Source organism: Microcebus murinus, chromosome 26 (assembly GCF_040939455.1).
Source record: "Microcebus murinus isolate Inina chromosome 26, M.murinus_Inina_mat1.0, whole genome shotgun sequence".
Taxonomy (NCBI): domain Eukaryota; kingdom Metazoa; phylum Chordata; class Mammalia; order Primates; family Cheirogaleidae; genus Microcebus; species Microcebus murinus.
The window spans coordinates 15,728,653-15,751,914 of NC_134129.1; the positions used below are offsets into that span (position 1 = coordinate 15,728,653).

General features: G+C 33.0%; 1 protein-coding gene across 2 annotated transcripts in view; it reads left to right on the forward strand.

Annotated features, from left to right (window-relative positions):
- The window catches only part of CHIC2 (cysteine rich hydrophobic domain 2), a 38,816-nt gene that overhangs the window by 8,434 nt on the left and 7,120 nt on the right, over nucleotides 1–23,262 (forward strand). For both annotated transcript variants that reach the window (XR_012915077.1, XM_012761770.3), the window contains exons 2-5: nucleotides 6,177–6,231; nucleotides 6,372–6,527; nucleotides 20,848–20,904; nucleotides 21,071–21,130. Coding sequence is in view for 1 of the 2 variants with exons in the window: in XM_012761770.3 (XP_012617224.1) it covers nucleotides 6,177–6,231; nucleotides 6,372–6,527; nucleotides 20,848–20,904; nucleotides 21,071–21,130 (328 nt within the window). In the remaining variant the exon portion in view is untranslated. The remainder of the gene's footprint in view (nucleotides 1–6,176; nucleotides 6,232–6,371; nucleotides 6,528–20,847; nucleotides 20,905–21,070; nucleotides 21,131–23,262) is intronic.

Here is a 23,262-nt window from a genome sequence, read left to right on the forward strand (position 1 = left end):
GCTAAAAATCTGATTCCATTGAGCTCAGAGTTCAGCATTAGGAAGTAAGTACTGTCTTCATTTGCCATCTGCATAATCCATGTGTTCAGTTTGAGTCTGAAAATTCTAGTTCATATGTTCATGGGTCTTGTCATATCTATAGGGAAATAAAATTTTCTGAATCTGGATTTATACAGGTTGAGTATCTCGGAATCCAAAATATCCAAAACGTAATTCATAATCTTTCTCTCAAATCAGTGTCTGCCGCAGCCTTCCCATTCTCAGTTGATGGCAGATCCAGCATCCTAATTGTTTAGCGCAAACATTTTTGGTGCATCCTTGATTTCCCTCTTTCTCTTTCACTGCATCCATTCTGTCAAGAAATCCATTGGCTCTATCTTTGAGATCTGACCACTTTTTGCTACCTCCACTACTAGTGTGAATTGCCGGTCTTCTTTCTGCATTACACTTAATACTGTTCTCTGTTTCCCCTTTGCCTCTCCCCCTTTACGGTCTCTTGGTGCATCTGCCATAATGATCCTTTTAAAACATAAATCAGATCGTGTCTGTTTTCTGTATTAAGCCTCCCAAAGGCGGGATCCCCATCTTCTTCAGCATCCTTGTAATGGCCTAGAAGACCCTCCCTGATCAGGCCCATGGTTACTTGTTTGATGATCTCTCATAGTTTCTGCTTCCTATTAGGTTGCTTCAGCTTATTCTTGACTTCCAATTATTTATGGTTTCACTATATCTAGGCTTCAATTTAAGCCCTTTCTCTGTCTTTCAGCTCTTATCCATGTCTCCAATTAGTGTTTTATATTGAGATACCTCAAGAGAGATCTGATTGAGTTACTGTTGTCTAAGTTGGGCAGGACTATTGGGCTCTGCCATCCCATATGCTGCCAGCCCAGGGATTAGCCATTCTTAAAGCAGATGTCTGTTTGTGGTTTAATTAGCCAGGGTGTAGGGAGCTCATAGTTAGGCATTCAGAGTAACAGGCTACTCTCTCTAGTATACATGGTTTTGAGCTGTGTCGCATCTTTTCAGATTATGTATTATAATTAATTGAATATAATTATAAGATATTTCTATTTTAAAAGTTTTGCTGCTAAAAACAGCACTGCTACTCAGAAGTTATGAAAGTAAACATTGAATAAATTTTTGGGCTAAGGGTAAAACAAGTTGAAATAGCCAGATTTTTGCAGTTCTGTATTTATAAGGCAATATTCACCATGAGTTCAAAACATATTTTAATTCAAATTGACAGTGCAGTAGTGAATTCTAAGAGATGTTAATATGGAGAGATACAAGGAACATAGAAGAGTTAAAAGTTGAAGTAAAAAGGACTTGGGGTTATATGGTGTTGAGCCATGGAAAAGATCGAAATGCATTCAAGAAAACTGTTGGTTAGTGAATCTAAACCTCTCTTTTTACCTACAATAAAATACCTAGTTAAAACCAAATAAAAGATTCAAATAGAAAAAAATTATGATTGTATTGTATATCATAGAATGCTTTTAAAGTATTTACTTAGCAACAACTATACATTACTGAAAAATAGTCCTATTTTAAAAAACAAATGAAATAAAATGTCTTTAATATGTCTTGTCCAAAGTAATGCTGAAGAATACTTGATTTCATTAACATATCTGTGCCAGTGTAACTATTTCCTTCTGATGAATTTTTAGAAGTAGAATTGCTGGGTCAAAGGGTAGGAAAAAATTTTAAGACTCCTTTTATATACTATATGAATGTACTCTTGAAGATTCTATCAATTTATAAGATTTTTTTCTTTGCAGTTGAGACCATGGTATAAGTACAGTTTTGAATTTTCTTTTTTACTTAGCAATATACATACTTTCCATGTTATTAATTTTTAATAGTTGTCTAATATTCTATATTGAGATATCATAATTTATTTAACCATTCCTAGTCTGTTGTGAATAAGTATTTATTTTTGTGAATAAAGTTTCGGTGAACTTATTTGGGCACAAATTTTTATCCATATTACAGGTTATTTTTTAGGTTGCATTACATTTCTAAAAGAAAAATCACTGTGACAAAGGAATAATTTTTTTTTTTTTTTTTTTGAGACAGTCTCACTTTGTTGTCCAGGCTAGAGTGAGTGCTGTGGCATCAGCCTAGCTCACAGCAACCTCCAACTCCTGGGCACAAGCAATCCTGCTACCTCAGCCTCCCAAGTAGCTGGGACTACAGGCACGCACCACCATGCCAGGCTAACTTTTTCTATATATATATTACTTGGCCAATTAATTTCTTTCTATTTATAGTAGAGACAGGGTCTCACTCTTGCTCAGGCTGTTTTTGAACTCCTGACCTTGAGCGATCCTCCAGCCTCGGCCTCCCAGAGTGCTAGGATTACAGGCGTGAGCCACCGCGCCCGGCCAGGTATAAATATTTTTAATGCTAAATTGATTTCTGGAATGATTGTAACAGTTTATAGTTCCACTGACAGCACATGATATTTTTCATTTTAAGACTTTATTGTTAATGTAAAATATTTTTAAAATATAATTTTATTTATTAGTCTTGATAGATTACTGAATTAAGATGCCACCCACCTTGAATCACACATCTTTTAAAATTATTAGGTGCTACTTCCAGCTTTTTGGATGAGTAGAATGTTTGGTTATTAGAGTCCGAGGGAGTTCAGCTTCCTATCCAATGCAGGAATCTTTGCAATTCTTTCAAGCACATCAAATTATTTTATGGGATGAAATTTGGCCTTTGTACTTTGTCTTAGAATAAAGTAAATTATTTTTGCTGTATTTGAAAACTTTTGTATAAACTTGTTAGGTGCATAATAGATGAAATGAATAATTATAATTCTGTCAATTTAAACTAAAACATATCCCATTTTTATTCTAACAGTCCATGTGTCCCACCAAATTTTAAAAAAATTAAAAAGCCAGAACTAAGGTAGTATCAAAACTTAGCAGTTTACATCAAATCAAAATCATTAAAAGTAATTATTTTGCAGTTATATTAACAAACATGAAATGTGGCTTTTCTTACCTAGTTAATAAAATAAAATGGTCTTGCTAAAACTTTACTGGTTGGATTGCTTTGGTTGGCTTAGATTTAAAAAGAAAAAGGGCTTTGGCAGGGTTGAAAGATGTAGCAAAGGAGGTATTTGCTGTGGCCTGTGCCAAGTAAGACATGCTGATGTTCAAGCTCTTTGCTAAGAGAATGCTGTGTGAAAGAGGACTTCCTGAAAAGAGCTGTTATCCACTACTCTTTTGAGAGCAGTCTCATCAGTAAAGAAGTGTGGATATAAGCGCCTGGATTGTGATAGTCTGGATAATGAATGGGAGGTAAGGTAAAGATAGTGAATGTAAAGAACTCTTTCAGGACGTTGGTTGAGGAAGGAAAAGAGATAGATACTATGATACATTGAGGGAGAAGAAGGATTCTCAGGCTGGATAGACTTGTGAAGGGTTGTAGGCTGTGTGAAAGGAGCCTAGACAGAGGGAGGAATGCGGTAGATTGCAGAGGAGACTAGGAAGATGGAATCAGGAGCAAATGGTTAGCTTTGGCAGCTTTCCCCATTGAGAAAGATGATAAAGATACTGAAGACATAAGTAAATCTTTAAAAAGGGTGGGAGGGTAAAGCAGCTTATAGTCAATGATATTTTTTTCTCTTGTTGGAGTTACTGTGGTTATCTGCAAAATGAGAGTGGTGAGGACAAAGTTGAGCACGTAAAGAGAGGAGCAACAACTACTGAGCACAGAAGAAGGGAACTGATTAGGAATGAATAAAGATTGCTATAAGAATATTTACTGAAGTAAGAAGTAATATATTTATAATAGTTGTGTGATATTTCTCCAGTATCTCTAGGCAATGTGAAGAAGGTGAGGAAAGTAAACAGTTTAATTGAGCCTGAGCTGACAAGGAACACTCTAGAGATGATAAAGGGCGTGTGTTGGAGTACGGTCAAAATAATTGACTAGGTAGTTCTGGCAGTTAAAGAAGGAAATGGAAGGAGTTGCAAAGGGGTGGGAAGCAGTAAGTTATAACCAGAGAACCACCACCACCACCAAAAAAAAGTTTGGTAAGGATGGGAGAAATGCAATGTTTGATGGTAGTGGTAGGAGGAGAATTTTACAGTTCAAAATTTCAGAGAGAATACAGTGATGACAATATCCAGTGTATATCACATTGAATGGGTTGCTAAATTAGATGGAGGTGAAGTTCCTCAGAATATATAAGGTCAGGAATGAGCTAGAGTTGAGGATTTCTAGGAAAGAGTGGCATTGCAACAGGGTTTTGGTTAAAGTAAAGATATTTACAGTTATGTGATGCTTAACCAAGGTTCTGAGAAATGCACCCTTAGGTGATTTCCTCGTTTTGCGTACATCAAAGAGTGCACTTACACAAAACTATACACCTACTGCACACCTAGGCTACAGACCTGCACAGCATGTTACTATACTGAATACTGGAGACAGTGGTAAATATTTGTGTATCTGTACATATCTAAACATGAAAAGGTATAGTAAAAACAGAGTAGTATAATCTTATTAGATCATTGTCACTGTTGTTGACCAAAATGTCAATATATGGCACATATGTTTATTGTTTTTTTTTTTAAAGAGAAGATATAAAGAGGTTTACTGGTAGTAGCAGCTACAAATTAGGAGTTCCAAAGGAAGGTTTGGAAAGGGAAGGAACTATCAGGAAAGGGAAAGTCTGGTTTGAATTGGGTGAAGATAAGAATGCAGAGTAATAGATTGGAGTGGTTTACTCTTTGAGTTATGGCTATAGATTGTAGCAGTGGGGAGCTACGGAAATGGAAATATGTGGGATATGAGTAAAACAAGCCTATTTTATTTCAAGATTCTGCTCAGATTTAGGTATAAAGTTGGAGTTCCTTCTTCAGAGCTTTACCCAGTATTACATGAACTTTCAAAATTATCCTAAATTAGGCCAGGCGCAGTGGCTCACGCCTTTAATCCTAGCACTCTGGGAGGCAGACAGATTGCTCAAGGTCAGGAGTTCGAAACCAGCCTGAGCAAGAGTGAGACCCCTGTCTCTACTAAATATAGAAAGAAATTAATTGCCCAACTGAAAATATAGAAAAAATTGTCTTCGCATGGTGGCGCATGCCTGTGGTCCCAGCTACTCGGGAGGCTGAGGCAGGAGGATCGCTTGAGCCCAGGAGTTTGAGGTTGCTGTAAGCTAGGCTGACGCCATGGCACTCTAGTCCTGGCAACCGAATGAGACCCTGTCTCAAAAAAAAAAAAAATTATCTTAAATTATATAAAAGCAAAATTGATCATGAACATGATTTCTTTTAAAAAAAGAAAAGCTGTAAAAGCTTGCTTATTGTTGGATCTCCTGAAGTGTTATATAGAAGGTACACAATGTTTGCAATTTGAATGAATTCTCTTTTCTCCAAATACTAGTAGACTTCTAATAGGTAAGAACAAAATAGGTTCTTAAGTTTATTATGTCTTAAGTTTATTATGTCTTTTTATCTTCTTGTCATATTTGCCAATCTTTGAAAATAGTTTAAATCTTTTATCAGTTCTTAAGCTAAGGAATATTTTAACCATGATTCAAGAAAAGGTCTTTTAGGTAATAGGAATAGAAGTAGATATAGCAGATGTCTACATTTTCTTCTCATACCATCTAACGCACTGACAATGAAGTAGCTATTGAGTGAAACCTAGGACAGTTTTGGTAGCACTTTGTCAATCTCCACTTTCCACTCTTCCTTTCTCTCTTTCTCCTTCATCTTTACTTCTCATTGCTTGTGTATATACCAAGATCACCTGCTGAAATTCACAGCCATTGCATATCTTCACCAGTAACATTCAAAGCTAGAAAAAATTACTAGACTGTCTATTAAAATAATATACTTTAAAGTTTTTAATGTATAAGTCATAGTTCAAATTAAGTGAACCATTTATTCTTTTGTTTATATATTGCTGGTTAATCAACATTTAGCCTCTTATTATACAAAAGTTTTGATTTAACTGCTGTAATAATTGCTTGCTACCTTTCATAAATTTGCTTATTATAATGATTTTGTGTCTCAGACTTTATATGTCTCGAAATTGCTCTCTTTATGAATCTTCATGCTGTTCATATTTATTTGACCTTTAAGTTAAATGGTCTAAACATTTTATAGCAATGACATGTCATAACATTCTTATTTTTTTTTTTTTAATAGATTTGGGCTGAGCAACAAATTCGAATCAGAATTCCCTTCTTCATTAACTGGAAAAGTGAGTGAATTATTTATATACTGTTTATATGTCTCAAAACTAAAGTTTTTTCCTAGTAAATTAGAAAAAAAAATGTATGCTAACTGAGACATGTTTATTGACATTAATATTGCAATCTTATTATTAAAATTTTTCTTTAGGTAGCACCTGAAGAATTTAAAGCCAGCATCAACAGAGTTAATAGTTGTCTTAAGAAGAACCTTCCTGTCAACGTGCGTTGGCTACTTTGTGGCTGCCTTTGTTGTTGCTGCACACTGGGTTGCAGTATGTGGCCGGTCATTTGCCTCAGTAAAAGAGTAAGTTGACTGATATATTTTAATTTAAATTTAGAAGTAGACAAGCAAGTCTTGCATTTATCTAATTTTTATTTTTTTATATTGAATAAATCATACTACCCTGAATACTTATATAAAAAAATAAAATGATCCAGTAGAGGAGCGATTAAGTAAAATTGTTGTATATCCAAATGCTGTTATATTAAATAGCCATCTAAAATTGTATTTATAATTTTAGGAGCAGAGAGTAGAATACAGCATGGTCTATATGTTGCAGTGACAGTGACATAGTATAATGGTCAAAGATGCTGGGTTCAGCTCTACCACCTATCTTTGTGACCTTAGACATGTTTCCTAACCTCCTTAAACCCTCATTGAAACAACTGTAAAATATTCATCTACACTTGAATAGGATTGTTGTAAGGATAAAATGAAATAGTGCTTGGAAAGCTCTAAGCTGAATAGCTCAAAGGAAGTGGTTAATATGAATTGATTAGTGGCACTATTACTAATAAGTAAGATAGTACCCATAGAAGAAATAAAGTAGTTTCAATGATTATTTCTAGTTGGTAAAGATTATGGGGAATTCTGTTTTTCTTTGTCTTTTGTATTTTGTAAGTTCTTTGTAATGAGTAATGATTCTTTAATCAGAAGAAAAACTAAAGACTCAATTTTGACTGCTTATAGTAAAAAATTCCCAAGATGTTGGTAGAGATGGCAAATTATTAGTATAGATTGCATTATATTTGTGTTAAAGTTTTTAAAAGATGGCATTCATATGTATAAAAATGATAAACTGTTAAGTCGAAATTGAATGAATGGTTTCCTATGGCTATATAATTCATTTTGTCACCAAATAATGGTAAGAAATATGGGAAAGCAAATTCTACAGCTTGTGCCTTGATATCTGCAGCTCAGTGTTTAAATCTTCTTGATATTTTTCACTGATTTGGATAACTAGATTTCTGCTTTGCTTTTGAAACCCACCCCCAGTTTAGTACCCTCTTTCTATGACCTGATCTTGTTCCTGCAACCTTGTTTTTAATTATCCTGTTATCCCTGTTTTTTTAGAACTTCCAGATTGCCTTTCCCTTTTTTAAACTGCCTTATTTTTGAAAATTAATATGCATCGAAATTCATTTTTTAGTGTGTAGTTCTATGATTTTTAATAAATGCATAGTTATATGTATAACCACCACCTCAGTCAAGATATATAACAGTTTTCTCCAAAAATTTTTTTGTCTGGTCCCTTTGTAATCAAATCCTCTTCAACTCTTAAACCCTGGCAACCACTGATCTGTTGTCTATCCCTACAATTTTGTCTTTTCTAGGACATTATATTAATGGAATTATACAGCATATATAGCCTTTTGAGTCTGGAATCTTCCATTTAGCGTAGTGCATTTGAGGTTCATCAATTTTCCTCATGTATTAATAGTTTATTCCTTTTTATGCTAAGTAGTTAAGTAGTATTCTGTTGTATGAATGTATCACAGTTTATCCATTTACCAGTTGGAGGACATTGGGTTGTTTCCAGTTTTGGTGATATTGAATAAAGCTTGCTATAAACATTTATATACATATTTTTGGGTAAACATATGTTTTCATTTAGAGGTGGGATTGCTGGGTTATATGGTAAGTATATGCTTAATTTTATAAGAAACTTCCAAACTGTTCTCCAATGTGGGCAAACCATTTTGCATTCCAACCAGTAATGCAAGAGAGGGCCCAGGATTTGGTATTATTAGTTTAGAAATTTTAGTCATTCTAATAGTTATGTAGTAGCATTTCATTGTGGTTTTAATTTGTATTACCCTTTTGACTAATGATATTGAGCATCTTTTCATGTGCTTATTTGCCATTGCACATCTTTTTTGTTAAAAGTGTTGGTTGAGTATTTTGCCCATTTAAAAATAATCTCTTGTTGAGTTTTGAGGATTATTTACATAATTCTTAGTATAAGTCCCCTGTTAGATATGTGCAAATATATTTTTCCAGTCTGTAGTTTGTCTTTTCATTTTCTCACCGATATCTAGTTGGCAGAGCAAAAAGATTTTGCTTCTGATGAAATTTAATTTATCACTTTTATAAAAACTGGATTGTGCTTTTAGTGTATTTAAGAATTTGCCTAAACCAGGGTCACAAAGATTTTTTCTTACCATCTCTTCTGCATTTTACTTTTAGGTCTATGCTCTATTTTGAGTTAATTGTTGTATAGGTGTGAGGTATAGGTCAAAGTTTTGTTCTTGTTGGTTTGTCTTTTGTATATGACTTTCCAGGTTTTCCAGCACCATTTGTTGAAAAAACTATCCTTTCTCCATTGAATTACTGTTACATTGACATTTATTGTCAAAAATCAGTTGACAGTATTTGGGTGGGTCTGTTTCTGTACTCTTCTGTTGATCTGTATGTCTGTCTTGATCTTAATATCACAACATCTTGTTTACTATAGCTTTATAGTAGGTCTTGAAATCAGGTGGAGTGAGTCTTCCAAATTTATTCTTCTTTTTCAAGATTGTTTTGGCTATTTTAATTCCTTTGCCTTTATATATAAATAATTTCAGAATCAGCTTGTCAATATCTACAAAAATGCTGGGCTTTTGATTGGGATTGCATTCGATTTATAGATCAGTTTGGGAAGAGTTGACATTTTAACAATATTAAGTCTTCCAAACCATAAACATGACATACCTCTCATTTATTTAGGTCTATGTTTTTTTAATTAGTATTCTGTACTTTTCTATGTAGCATATAGATTCCGATCATATTCTGTTAGCTTTATACATAAGTATTTCTTTGTGTTTGGTGTTACTGTAAATCGTATTGTTTTTAAAATTTTGATTTTCAAGTGTTCATTCTAGTACATAAAAATGCAGTTGATTTTTTTTGTGCATTATGTCCTTTGACCTTGCCAAACACTTACTAAATTCCAGAATTTTTTGTAGATACCATGGCTTTTGTTTTTACATAGATAACTATGTTATCTGAAAATAGTGACAGTTTTACTTTCAATTTGTATACTTTTTGTTTCTTTTTCACTGGGTAGGACTTCCAGTAAAATGTTGAATAGAAGTGGTAAGAGTGGATTCCTTGCTTTATTCTTGATTTTCTCTATTTTTCTGTTTTCACTTTCATTGATTTTTTTTTTTATAAACTCGTAGTGGAAAAGTAGAAAATATATATAGTTTAATCAACCTGGTGGAAGCTAGCAAAGAAGAAAAAAGTAGTGGATAAGCTATATATAAATAAACAATACAATGTCAGATACTTTCATTGATTTTTATTATTTCTTTTTCTTGCTTTGGATTTAATTGACTCTTCCTTTTTAGTTTCTTAAAGTGAAAGCCATTGATTTGACCTTTTATTCCTGGTATAAGCATTTAATGCTAACCATTTCCCTCTAAAGCACTGCTTTGACTGCATCCTTTCTACAAATTTTATATAGTATTGGAGGGTTTTTTGTTTTTTTAAGACAGGGTCTTGCTCTGTTGCCCACTCAGGCTAGAGTGCAGTGGTGTCATCACAGCTCACTGCAACCTTGGACTCCTGGGCTCAAGCGATCCTCCCTAGTAGCTGGGACTATAGGTGTGTACCACCAAGCCCAGCTAATTTTTCTATTTTTGTAGAGACGGACGGGGTCTCACTCTTGCTCTGGTTGGTCTTGAACTCCTGAGCTCAAGCAGTCCTCCTGCCTTAGCCTCCCAGAGTGCTGTTTATATGCCAACTACTTAACCTTTTTAGTTTGCCTCCTTTTTAAAAGCGCTTTATGCTCTCGTATAAGATGACCAGAATTGTGTGGCTTTCTAAAAGTGCTTTCTATATGGATCTGTTGTAAATATGTTTCTGTTTCCTTTGTGCATTTATTTATATTTAGTCCTATGTCAGGGAATCATTCACTTAGGAATAGGGAAGCAGCCTGCAACATGTGGAGGCTAGGACTTGCAGTTTGGTGCTGGAACCAACTGGTCTGTAATGTGACGTGTCACACTACTCTTTAAACCTTTCCTTGTACTGTTGTTTTAAGAATTAGAGTAAGTTCATGTAGAGTACTTAATATAGTGTTTTGCCTATAGAAGGTGCTTAGTAAAGGCTGTTGCTATTATTATTATTTCGGTGTTGTTATTCTCAGTGACTGTCTTGTTAACTACTGTATCCCTGGTGCCTCTCACAGGGCCTACCATCTGTTAAACACTTGGTGTTCAATAAATATTTGTTGAAGTAATGTATTCTTCAGGTCTTTAAAATTCTTGAGTTAGTAAGATCGTAACACTTCAGAAGATACAGTCCTTACTAGTCAAAACAAGATTCCTTGGTAAACAGAAGCATCTTGCCGTTTACAGTACGACATTTTTCTGTAGGAGCAGTGTGATAAAATGTAAAGGACAGTGAAAACCAGTGTTTGAAGCTGGGTGATCTTGAGAGTCACCTAAAACCTCTCTGCACCTGAGGGGTTTCCCCTCCTTCCCTTTCCTTTTCTTTTAATCTGAGAAAAGGACTGGCTACTCTTCTCTCAGGTACTTTTTCCAGCTTTAAAAAAACTATAATTTTTGAAAATTGAGCTCTGTAGGTCTACAAGTTATCTCTGTTTCCAAGCTTTAAAAATAAATTCTCAGTGTTGACTTTTATTTCAAATATAAAGAATTTAACATTTTGGTAAATATTTTCACATAGATTTCTTAGGTTTTTTTCTTTCTCTGCATTTTTTAAGATAATTGCTATTTAGTTTTTGAAACTTTAGCTAAAAGGACCTATATTTTTCTTTTTAAAAGTGTTTTGTATGCATACAAATAAATAGTAATTCAGTTTTACTATATTTCTTTTACTTGAAGTTCTAGTTTACTTGAGTTTACTTCTGAATATCTTTTGTCTCAACTTCAAGTTGTGTTACCCAGTAATTATGAGTTACTCCAGTTAGAGTGCAGTAGGGGTTGAGAATCTAAATGGGAGAGGGAAATAGTAGAGTTTTGTTTCGTTCTTTTTTAAATGAGAATGCATCCTTGAAAGACTTAAATTCAAGGGAAGGTGAACCTGGGGAAATCATAAACAAAAAGCTAAAAATACTTGTATTTGAGAGGAATTTGGATTATACTTATACTGATAATATTAAAAGTTACCAGAACTTTCAGAACTGATTGACTCTGTGTTTGGGATTTGAGCATGTGTAATCAGTAATTCTGAATCATAAAATGAAAGGCGTTGAACATCTAGTTGAAGAATTAGATAAAAATACCTCTAACATATTGCAGATAATAAAACAAAACAAATTTGAAAGCATATTGAAATTTTAGTGAAGGTGGAATCCTGAAAAGTTCCTAGTGAACAGGGGATGATGAACGAGATATATTCTTATTACTGCTATTATGATTGATTGAAGATGTAGAAAATCAATGCTAATTTTTTTTAGAATGTTATCCAGTTTGCTTTGTTTTGGTAAATATAAGGGCTTTCATATGGTTAATAATGATCTTAATCTTCATTACCCTTTTTTCTTCACTTTCATATGCTCTTATTATAGAAGTTTTTCAGGAACATGATGTTTGTTGTGGGGGAAATGTTTATACTGCTTTAATATATAGTGATAGACTTCTAATACAAAATACCATTTACGGATTTCTGTCAGGTAAACCTAGAGAAACAAATGTGAATTTTATATTTTTGTATTTAAATCAGAAAAATCTTAGTTTTTATATTTAAGAAAACCTTTCATATCATATTAGATGACTTTTAGACCTACTTCAATGTAATTTAGGATAGTAACAGTTTATAATACCAGTTTACTCCAGATTGCTAAATTCCTGATATTTACATAACTTAAAATATTTTGCTAGAAAATATAACATCTGTATTGATATGCAATGAAATAACAGTCTATAAGGAACAGATGAAGAGAAAGATAATAATTACTGTATACCTGCTATATTAGCAAGGCTTATTATATACATTCTCTTTTAATTCAGTCTTCATAATAATCCTATTTAGTAAATATCATGGTAACATCTCATAATTATTGAGTGCTTAATATGTACCAGGAATTGAATTAATGAATTTATTTGTACTATGTACTTCCCCAAATTCCAGTAGTAGATATTCAAATTATTCCTATTTTAAGGATGAGGAAACTGTAACTCTGAAGTCAAGTAATGTGTTTGAGGTCTCCCACTTTACAAAACTAAGCCATAACTAGAATCCCAATCTCACAGCTTCAAATCTCATGCCTTCCCCACTAATTCTATAGAGATATAGAATCAAGCTATTTTTTGTTATCATAATTTGATTTTACACCTAGCAGGAGGGGATGCTAGAGCTTTGGAAGGAACTTAAAATATTTCACAAGTTAGGAAATTCAGGGCCACAAGAGGTTATAATTTACTTAAATGTATCCAGTTTATTTGGTAAATTTAACAATATCCAGGCATTGTTCTATCCACTTTTGCGATGCTTTCTTTAGTTTTTCAGTAGATTTATCTTTATAAATATTTTTCAGTCTAATATTTGAATAAATTTGTATTTCTTGAAGATACAAACTCACAGTAAAGAGACTGTAAAGCAGGTAAAGTGGGTGCAGGAGGAAAGTACATTTTAATTAGATTTTATACAAAGTTACAGTTGGATGACTAGGAGTTGATGTATTGCTGTTGCCTCTGTTCTACTTTATAAAAACAAATGAAAATCAACATACTTGTCTTCAAAAAATTATTAGGTTCCCACTCCCTGGCAAATAAATGCACACGATTTCTGATACAGTTCTTTTTTTCTAATATTATATCCTTCCTTGAAACTTGTATATTTATACTTAGATTAGAATGTCATATAATGAGCTGATGCAATGTAGGCAGGACAGGAATTCTTTTTTTTTGAGACAGAGTCTCACTCTGTTGCCCAGGCTAGAGTGGCGTGGTGTCAGCCTAGCTCACAGCAACCTCAAACTCCTGGGCTCAAGCGATCCTCCTGCCTCAGCCTCCCCAGTAGCTGGGACTACGGCATGCACCACCATGCCCGACTAATTTTTTTTTTTAGTAGTTCAGCTAATTTCTATTTTTTTTAGTGGAGACGGGATCTCACTCTTGCTCAGGGTGGTCTCGAACTCCTGAGCTCAAACGATCCACCTGGAGCCACCTGCCTCAGCCTCCCAGAGTGTTAGGTAGGATACAGGCATGAGCCACCGCACCTGGCCAAGGAATTCTGACTAAAAGAAAAATTGTGTTTTCTGAATCTAACCGTAGTTGTTCAGTTTGTTGTTTCTTGTTCCCTTTTAACTATCTCTCCTGTTATAAAATGTAGGCTAAAGAAATATATTCAATTTTTTGAAATCTTTAGTTGCTTTGCAAAAGGGATCTCATATAAAAGAATTTTTTGTAACTGAAAGAACACATTTACTGCTTGTTCATTTTAAAGAATGCTTTGGTTTTGAAACTTGGAAAACAGATTCTTATATATAAATTACCACCATTGGTGTGAATATTGCTGCCAATTTGTTTTTAATTAGAATAAAAATATATTACTAGATTTTCATTATAAGAATCCTTAAAATGTATAGGTTTTTTTTTTTTTTTTGGAGACGGGATACTTATGTCTCTCAAGCTAGAGTGTAGTGGCATCATAGTTCACTACAACCTCAAACCTCCTGGGGTCAAGCTGTCCTTCTGCCTCATACTTCTGAGTAGCTGGGACTACAGGGACATACCACCAAGCTCAGCTAATTAAAAAAAATTTTTTTTGTAAAAATGGAATCTTGCCTGTTGCTCAGGCTGGTCTCAAACTCCTGGCCTCCAGTGATCCTCCCATGCTGGCCTCCCAAAGTGCTGGGAGTATAGGCATGAGCTACCTTTCTTGGAACAGAACATAGTATTATTGATGTGGTGATTTGTAGAATGATTTGCATATCATCTTCTGTGATCTGAGTTTTTAATACCAGACATTATATCTTTCAATTCTAGGTTGTCCATGTGATGGTTTTGTAGATTACAGTTCTCTTTTAAACTCTGTCTTTTCATCCACCTTTTTACTCTATTTTGAACTTGCCTAGTTGGTTAATCACGGTTTGCTGGCCTGGTTAGGGCTTAGATAATTTGAATGTCATAGATATGTTATTCATCTCAAGATAATGTCCATAAAATACCTGTAAAATAGTTCTTATTTACAAAAATTCTTTTTTACAAAATCATGAATGGTCTTGAAATTAAGGACAAATATATATAAAATATAATTGAAATGAAAACATTAAAAGATTTTAAAGAAGGGAGAAAGGTAGATTCAGTTATACAGCTGTATTAGATAAGAGCAAGGCATAAAAGTAAAAAAGAGAAGTAGACAGATTCAAAAATATTTAAAAGGCAAACAAAAACTATCAGAATTTGGTGTGCTAGGATATAAAAAAGGTGGGGGGGGCGGAGGAGGTGTATAAAAAATTATTACTCTCAGTTTCTTGGCCATGTATAGTAGGCCATTCCTTATTTGTCTCAAGATCATATCTGTAAAATATTTGTAAAGTATCTGTAAAAAGTTTTTTACAAAAATTCTTTACAATTTTATGCTATGTAATAGGATGGAAAGAACTTGAGGTTAAAGGCCTGATTTCAAATCTTAGCCCCACCACTTCCTAGTGTAGCTTTAAGTTTCTTGACCTCTGTTAGCCTTCATTTTCATATGCAAAATGGAAGTAATACAGCTGCCTTTTAGGCTTGTTGTGCAGACTTTCTATGCTGGTAACAAAAGGAAGACACCTTGCCTGGGGTTAGACCCAAAGTGAGAATCAACAAAATGCCTGTTCCTTATCCCTCCTTGTTTTGTCAATTATCTATTATAATTAGTCAGCAGGTGATTTTTTTTTTTTAACCTCCTTTTTATCAGTTGGTCCTGAGCACTGATTTTTCCCTTTGTAATTATGTAATTATAAAAAACCCCAAATAGTAGTACCTTTTATTTTAGTGAAATTCATTTGTCTCATGAACAGTTTTTCTAATTTTCTGTTGTCAATTGAAACTCAGTTTTAGTTTTTAGAGATGTTATCAGTATTTTATCAAATATTATCCAAGGTTAGTATGTAATAACATCCTTTAAATTGTGTGCAACATTTTATATATTTGAATGTATCTTTCTTTTTTCCTGGAGAGAGAGAATCCATAGCTTTCATTATTCATAGTTAGTGTAACCTACACAAGTTAACAACCACTCACTAGCCTAGATCATAAACATAAATTCTGTTTAAGATTAGCACTTAAAAGTCACTGCTCAGTACTAAGATGATAATTTTTGATACACAAAATGTTAGCAGTTGTTTAGCTTATCTCCTCTAAAAATATTACTTTTAACAATTAGTACATGATACATCAGTGGATGTTTTAGTATATTATTTAAAAGTTAATTTTCACATAAAAATTTTAAAAGGAGCTTTAACATATAGAAAGGGAATTTGTTTAAAAATCCTTTTGAGGAATCATATTCTTATTTGTCTTTTTGGTAAATCCAGGTTTTTCATGTATGTATCATAGTATTGAGATATGGTCATTTAATTTTCTGCACGTCACTGGAATATAATATTTAATATTAATGCAGAAAAAACAAAGTGTTTTCCTCTTAAGTTTTTCCTGTGGTAAAATAATTCATTTAAAATTATATATGGCTTTCATCTAATAATGTAACTAAAAACATTGTTTCACTTATTTTAATAATTTCAATTTGCACAAATGTCTAAAAATATATATTCTTATTTGAAAATTACTTAAGATTATGAATACATTCAAAATGTTATTCTAGTTAAAGCTTTATGCCTTATAAATTTAGGAGTTTAAAATTAAAAATTTGTTTTAAATAAATTGAACATTGGAGATTTTACTTTGAACATTCTGTGATACGAATAAATCCAAATTTTAATTGTAGGCTTAAATAACTGAACTTTTATAAATAGTTATTAGTGAGATAATCTACTTACACATTTGGTACCATGTCTTAGCGTCTTTGTGTTCTAAAGACTAAAAAAAAATAGTACTGTTTGGGAAAAATTCAGAGAAATTTTGTTATAGTTTCCACATTTAATATTTTTTATTTGGCTATAAGTACTCTAAAAGTCATCAGATTTCCATTGGTTTCATTAGTGACATCTAGAATACCACTTCTTTGACAAACTACTTTTTTCAAACTATTGATTGTGAATAAATGAGTCATTGGTAATGAGTATACTATTAAGTAATAGTGGTAACAAAGTAGGAGAGTAATACATTCAAGATTTTCTAAATGGTTCCTTGCTGCTCTAAATGACTTAATTCTGTCTAATGGCACATAATTTGTTTATAGGGAATAATAATTTCTTTCTTAGGAAGTTATGGAATTTAAGAAAGATTACAAAAATAATAATCCAAATTTGAATTGTCAGGAAATCCTAATTTTATATTATAGTAATAGAAATAGGAGCCAAAATTTCTATGGTTATGTTACTGCTGCTTATGTTAAACTTGTCTATTTTTTATTTAGTAATTGAAATATTTTTTGAATCTCTTATTAATTTCGACTTTAACATAGCTGAATGGCTGTGTTAGAACTACTTCACCAAACTAATATAACTACCAAGGTGTTGAAATGAAGAAATGTGGGGTTTTTTTTGTTTTTGTTTTTTAAAAGTCATTTAAAGTGAGCTCTGAGAGGGACATGGGTGGGAGTCCAGATGCTTGGAGCTGTCTGCTTCCACACCAGGTTAGTGACATGACATCATTCTCACAAAAAAGTTGTTTTTCTTGCATGGTGTGAGTTGATGGTCTTGGTCCTTTTAATTAAAGATAAGAATCCATGATAAAATTAAGTTTCTTGTTGACCATCGTAAGCAGGAGGACTGAGGATTCGTTGGTAAAGAACCACTAACCTGTCCTGTCACCCCCAGGGCGTGAGCAGTGAAAGGATTAAGGCCCACTGTAGGGAAACTTATACTGGAGCCCGCACTGCCCTTTCCCCTGTTCTTTCAGCTAAACAGAAGATTTCTAGTTCCCATGACTGTCAATCTGGTGCTTTTCACAAGCACTAAATTCTTTTAAGAAAATTAAGATGACTTATTTTTAGAAACTGACTTAGAATACTGAAAGATGATGTTTTGTTGGGACTGTGTTTCATGTTGACAGATCCTATACATACCATGTTTTTCTGATGCGTATTCATTTGCTTTAAGTTATTTTAAATTTGGAGGTCAATATAAATATTTAAAAATCAAGAACAGGTTTTTGTGTGATTAGGTTTGCTTGTCCAGTTAGTAAGTATAGAGTTTGGCAGTATTGAGCCTTTTATTTCATTAGTAATAGCTACCTGACAGCCTTGTGGACATAAGCTCTTATTTCTTGATGACTGCGGTTATAAGATGCCTTATTTTCATGTTTAAAAGCTTTTGAAGAGCTTTTGTAAATGCTGGAGTGTCATATATTTTTTCAGTATCTGTCAAATTGGTATTGTGTTTAATCTTGAAAATATATTTTGATTTTGTAACTAAAAATAATTGCAGAGTATTAAACTTTCTTACTAGTCAAAGCTTTTTTTCCTATTTGAGCTTTTGTTGTTACTAACAAATAATTTGTGGCACAGTTTCTTTTCTTTCCTTTTTTTTTTTTTAAAGTGACTGTTAGAATCTATATACTTGTCACCTTACTGTGCTAGAAATGTTCCACTCAAATCAAGGGTTCCTTTCTGGTTTTGTATGTTCTCACCTGCTCCTCACTGTAAATCATTGAGATGTCAAGTGCAATGATTAATTAAGCTGCACGTGCAAGTGCTTTTTTTTTTTTCACCTGTCAAGCAGGAAAGCAGTCTTATAGCAAGATTAGATGGTGCTAATTCACAGCTTTTACTTCAGACTGCCAAGTGTGTAGAAATATTTTATATTTAGATGCTTATTGAGAATATGACATACCAGAATTTGTCTGGTTTAGAATTCTTAAATATTGTAAGATACAATTATTATTCCAAACACTATCATTAAACTTCTAATTAGAGGCAAAGAATAAATTCAGAAATTCCTACATAAATATTTTGGAATTTAAGGTTCATATTTTGTAATTATCTTTTATTCAAATACTGGTAGTTGATTTCAGTTACTTTAAGTAGTTTTAAGTTTTTAAATTGATTGTGTATATATATGCATGTGTTGTATATATATCATAATGAAATCTATTCTTATAGCACTGGTTTAGATTTCTGATGAGATGATAGTGGCAACTACATTATTTTCTTTGAGTAATATTTGTAGAATGTAGTGTTGAGCTTTTGGGTACTATTTTTATACATTAATATAAAACTACAGACTTGGAAAGCTTGTTCCCCACCCCCCAGTTCTTTCATCGTCCCTCTCCCCCTTAAACCATCAGTAAAAGTAAAACCTCAAATTGTATAGTAATCTTAATCTATTATTAAAAGGTCCTAGAAAGGAAGATTACAAGGTAGATTCAGGTTTTGAATCGGTTTTGCCATTGGTTTAGCAGCGGGTGGGCAGGCAGATGCCTGCTCAGAGTAGAACCTATTGCCATTTTTCACCATTGATAGAGTAGCCTTTCAGAGTCAATGAGCTCTGTCAATGTGAGCTTGTCAAGGCTACAACTTCATAGACCTGAGAGGCGGTTTGAGAGGTCAGCCCTTTTCAGGTTCGCTGTGATGCAAATGAACTTTAATGCTTAAACAACTATTGGAATTTTTATGTCTGCTCCTTGTTCTTTTTTCTTCACAAAGTCATTGACGAGACATTCAGTGCTTTTTAAATTGGAAGTTGCATTGTGCTAAAGACCTAGTACAGATTTACGGAGGGCTGAAAGCAGTTAGATCATGTTCTTTTCATGGTGCGATTAGAATCAAATCGATTTCCCTGCAGCCTTCAGCATTCAGATGGCAATTTTAACAAAGCTTGGGGGCTAGACAAGGGACAAAACGACTGAACTGAATGTTAATTACACTCTGCAGCCTTATTTTCTTTTGATTTGGGGCTGACTGGCAACTAAATTAACAAAAAGTGTGACCATAACTGCTGCCCTATTTTCATTTAAAAGGAGAGCTGCCTCTAAAAGGCTATCTTTACAAAGAAACAAGTGAGGTCTGCTGATCATTGTTAACAAGGGCACTTTTTTTCTTTAAAATTCTTGCCAAAAAGACTGTTCAAAAAAAGTAATGTAATAAATTAGTCATTGGCGTATTATTGCCCAGAGAAGTAGTTGATTTTCTGATTTTTATGACATAGCTTGGAAAATGTAAGACAATAGTGGTGATTCATTGGTGTTATGAATTATATCTGGCACTTATGTAACTGCTGTGTGTTTTTAGCATGTTCAACATGCTAAAAGGTAACTAGCTTACAATAGATACTGTAAATATTAACATTTTATTATGTAACATTAAACTATTCAAAACCAGCTTGATCCTAACAATTTTTCACCTAGTTTATTCTTGCTTGACATGCACATTTTCATATATTTGATTATTAATACTCATAGTTTTGCCACATTAATAGCAGTAGATGCTTTTTTCCTTTCCTCTCAAGAAAAGTGCAGCTGCACCAAGTTGCAGTTGATCCTCGTGGCCACACTGTCATTTTTGCACCTGCAGCTGTGTCAGTCTCATCCTAACACCTGGCATCATGAATTATCCTCTCCTTTATTCATACTCCCAAACATGGAGCATTTCATGCTGCATAGCGTATCTTGCACCAGTCAAGTGAAGTAAATTTCTCAGTTGATTCCTGAAACAGTAGTATTAAGAGTTTGATTTTACTGTCAGATGGTACTTTTATGTTGGTTTAAATAAAGTTTTGGCTCTGTTTGGAAAACCTATCTGTGCAGTAATCAATAAGCTGGCTCTTAAATGTGGCCATTATTTGTAAGTATGATGTGAAAATTTGATTTTTTTTTAACTCATTGGTTTTTTTTTTCCTTTTATTAACTTTCAATTATTTTATTTTGAATTAACCTAAAGGCCATTTGCATTTTGTTAAACTAATATTTAAATTACTTTTGTTTTAAAATATGCATTAAGGAACTATCATTACTATTTAAGTGTTACAAAGATATTTTTGAAGGAAGTAGGGATTTAAATTTGTATCATGTGGTAGATGACATTAGCCTTTTCAGAGTTTGATAGTTATGTGTCAGAGGCTAGTAAAAAAAAGATACATGTACTAAAAAACGAAGCCATATCTTTATTAAAAAAGAGTACTACTTCTGTTCAGGTTACTGTTCAATGCTTAGAACATTGATAATGATTCAGACTGTCCTACACTCAGTCACTGTCTTATACCTCTCCTCTCTTCACACAAAAAGCAGCTGCAAAACAAAGTTTTTGTAAAACCAGTCAAGAGTAAACTTTTTTCTCATTTGTCTTCCAGACACGAAGATCGATTGAGAAGTTATTAGAATGGGAAAACAATAGGTTATACCACAAGGTGAGTACCACAGGGAGCAGCTTCGTACTGTTGGGGTCTGAATTGCACAGTATGGAAACAGATGCTTTTGTTGAGCTAAAAATATGAAAGGTGGACAAATGGGTTAGTCTGTGTGCTGCAGTAAAATAGAGCTCATTTTTCTTCTTTGACTCTCCTGCTTGTCTAGCTGTGCTTGCACTGGAGGCTGAGCAAAAGGAAATGTGAAACGAATAACATGATGGAATATGTAAGTTAAAGGGCTGTTTTGTGAGTTTCTCTATTAAATGATCATTTATTTTGCTTCTGATCTTATTCTTTCCATGATTATTAATCAGCAAAGGTGTCAGGAGCTTAATCTCCTGAGTGCAAGGATTTTCTACGGTTCACAGATGCATGGTTTCATGTGCAAGACTGATTTATAAAGTTATGAATGACTTGAAAACAAGGCTTCACTGTGTTCTGAAAAATAATAAATTAATTGCCAAGATAAAATAGCCTGAACATGTGTTGATGGAGTGTGAAATTTTAGATGCTGTATGAAGAATAACCACAACTTTGGTTACGCAGCAAGTTAGATATGGCTTTTTTATATAATGCTAATCAAGTTTCCAAGTATGGAAGAAAACCTTTCAGCCAAGCCATTGGAGCTTAAGAAACCTTTAGCCTTTATAGATTTTAACTGCCCATACCTCAGTGGCCTTTAAAGAATCTTTTAAAGTGTTATTAGAATATTGCTTTGTAAAAATTATCTTAAATGTAAGCTGGAGATGAGATATTCATTATCCTGTGTTTATTCATTAAAGGATATCTAATTTGGCATGTATATACAAGGAATTTTAGAACGTATTCAGTGTGGGATTTAATTTACTGACTCCCTGATTTACTTTAACAATTTTTCTCCTTTTGAAAAGTTTAGAATACTATAGAAAATTACGAACTTTTATTTATTCTCCCTTGAACTTGGTTGTTTTATTTTAAATATGGAAAGGTTATTACATTAAAAGGAAAAGATCTAAGGAAGAGTTAATTGTTAAAGATTAAATTCAGAGCCTTTGTGAAGTACCTGGTATAACTTTTGTCTATTCTTTGAAACAATATAGCCATCATAGATTGTGTGTATGGATGCATATAAAAGATTGATTAAAACAGTGTTTAAATAGTTGGAAATTATCATAAAATCATTTTTCTCTGTTAGCATTTTCCTGTTCTTTGATTATCATACAGTCAAATCCCATTTTTAGCCTTGAACATAAAAGATATTTTTAAAATGTCTTTTTTTTCTTAGACTAGCTCTGTTTAATGAACTGAATAATGTAGATTTTATCTTTCTCTATTATATCAAACATGTTAATTTATGGTGATGAGAAAGATACTTGATACTTCTTTATAATCATAAAAAAAGCACATTCAAGTAACTTTTTTGGGGGTTAACTTATAAAAATGCTTATTTGTATTCTCATCATAGTAAGAGTTTATACATTTTGGGGAGAGGGATGCATATTTAGGAGATTTAAAGGATTTTGTGAAAAAATATTTGCTACATTTATAAAACATTAATCTTAAAACTGAGGCATTAATTTTCTGTGTGCATTTCTAGATTTACTTTGAAGAAGAAAACATAAAAGTTATTCCCAATGTTGTGATTTCCAGATAAAGCTATATGAATATCATTTATGTCTAAACTGTACTTCTTATATTCATTTTTATGGCATTCTCTTGTTAACTAAAATAATTTAATAACCCTTTAAAACATTCTGAACTATGTACTTCGTTTATAAAATACTTTCCTTGAATTTTTAGATAATTAAGCATTTCTACTGAACCCATTATATTTTTTACACCATCATAGAAGATATCTAGAAGAGTAGTAAAAACAAAAAATATTTTTGAATTGCTGGGTAAAAGCTGGGCATAGTGGCACATGCCTGTAGTCCCAGCTACTTAGGAGACTAAGATGGTAGGATTGCTTGAGCCTGGAAATTCAAGGACAGTGAGATCCTGTGTTTTAAAAAAAAGATTTTGCGGGGGGGGGGGATGTTTTTCTAGATTTTCTCAAAGTATGTATATTTGTGATTATTGAAAGTGAGAACCTAGTTTCAGAAACTCCATAAAAAATAATTTTAATAAGTTAAACTAGCAAATCTAGTAAGAAGAGAGTACTTTATTTATTTGGTGAATTTGGGCCTTTTAACCACATATACCTCTTTGTCCTCAAATTTTCTCTAACTTATAGAAATTCTGTTTGTTAAAGGAAAATAATTCTCCATGGTTGTAATGTGAATATTGGAGATAATCAGAAAAAATATCAATTTGATGCTAATTTTTCTCTGTTCAGATGTGGTAGAGATGTATGATTTAGAAAAAAAGGAGACAGGTGGC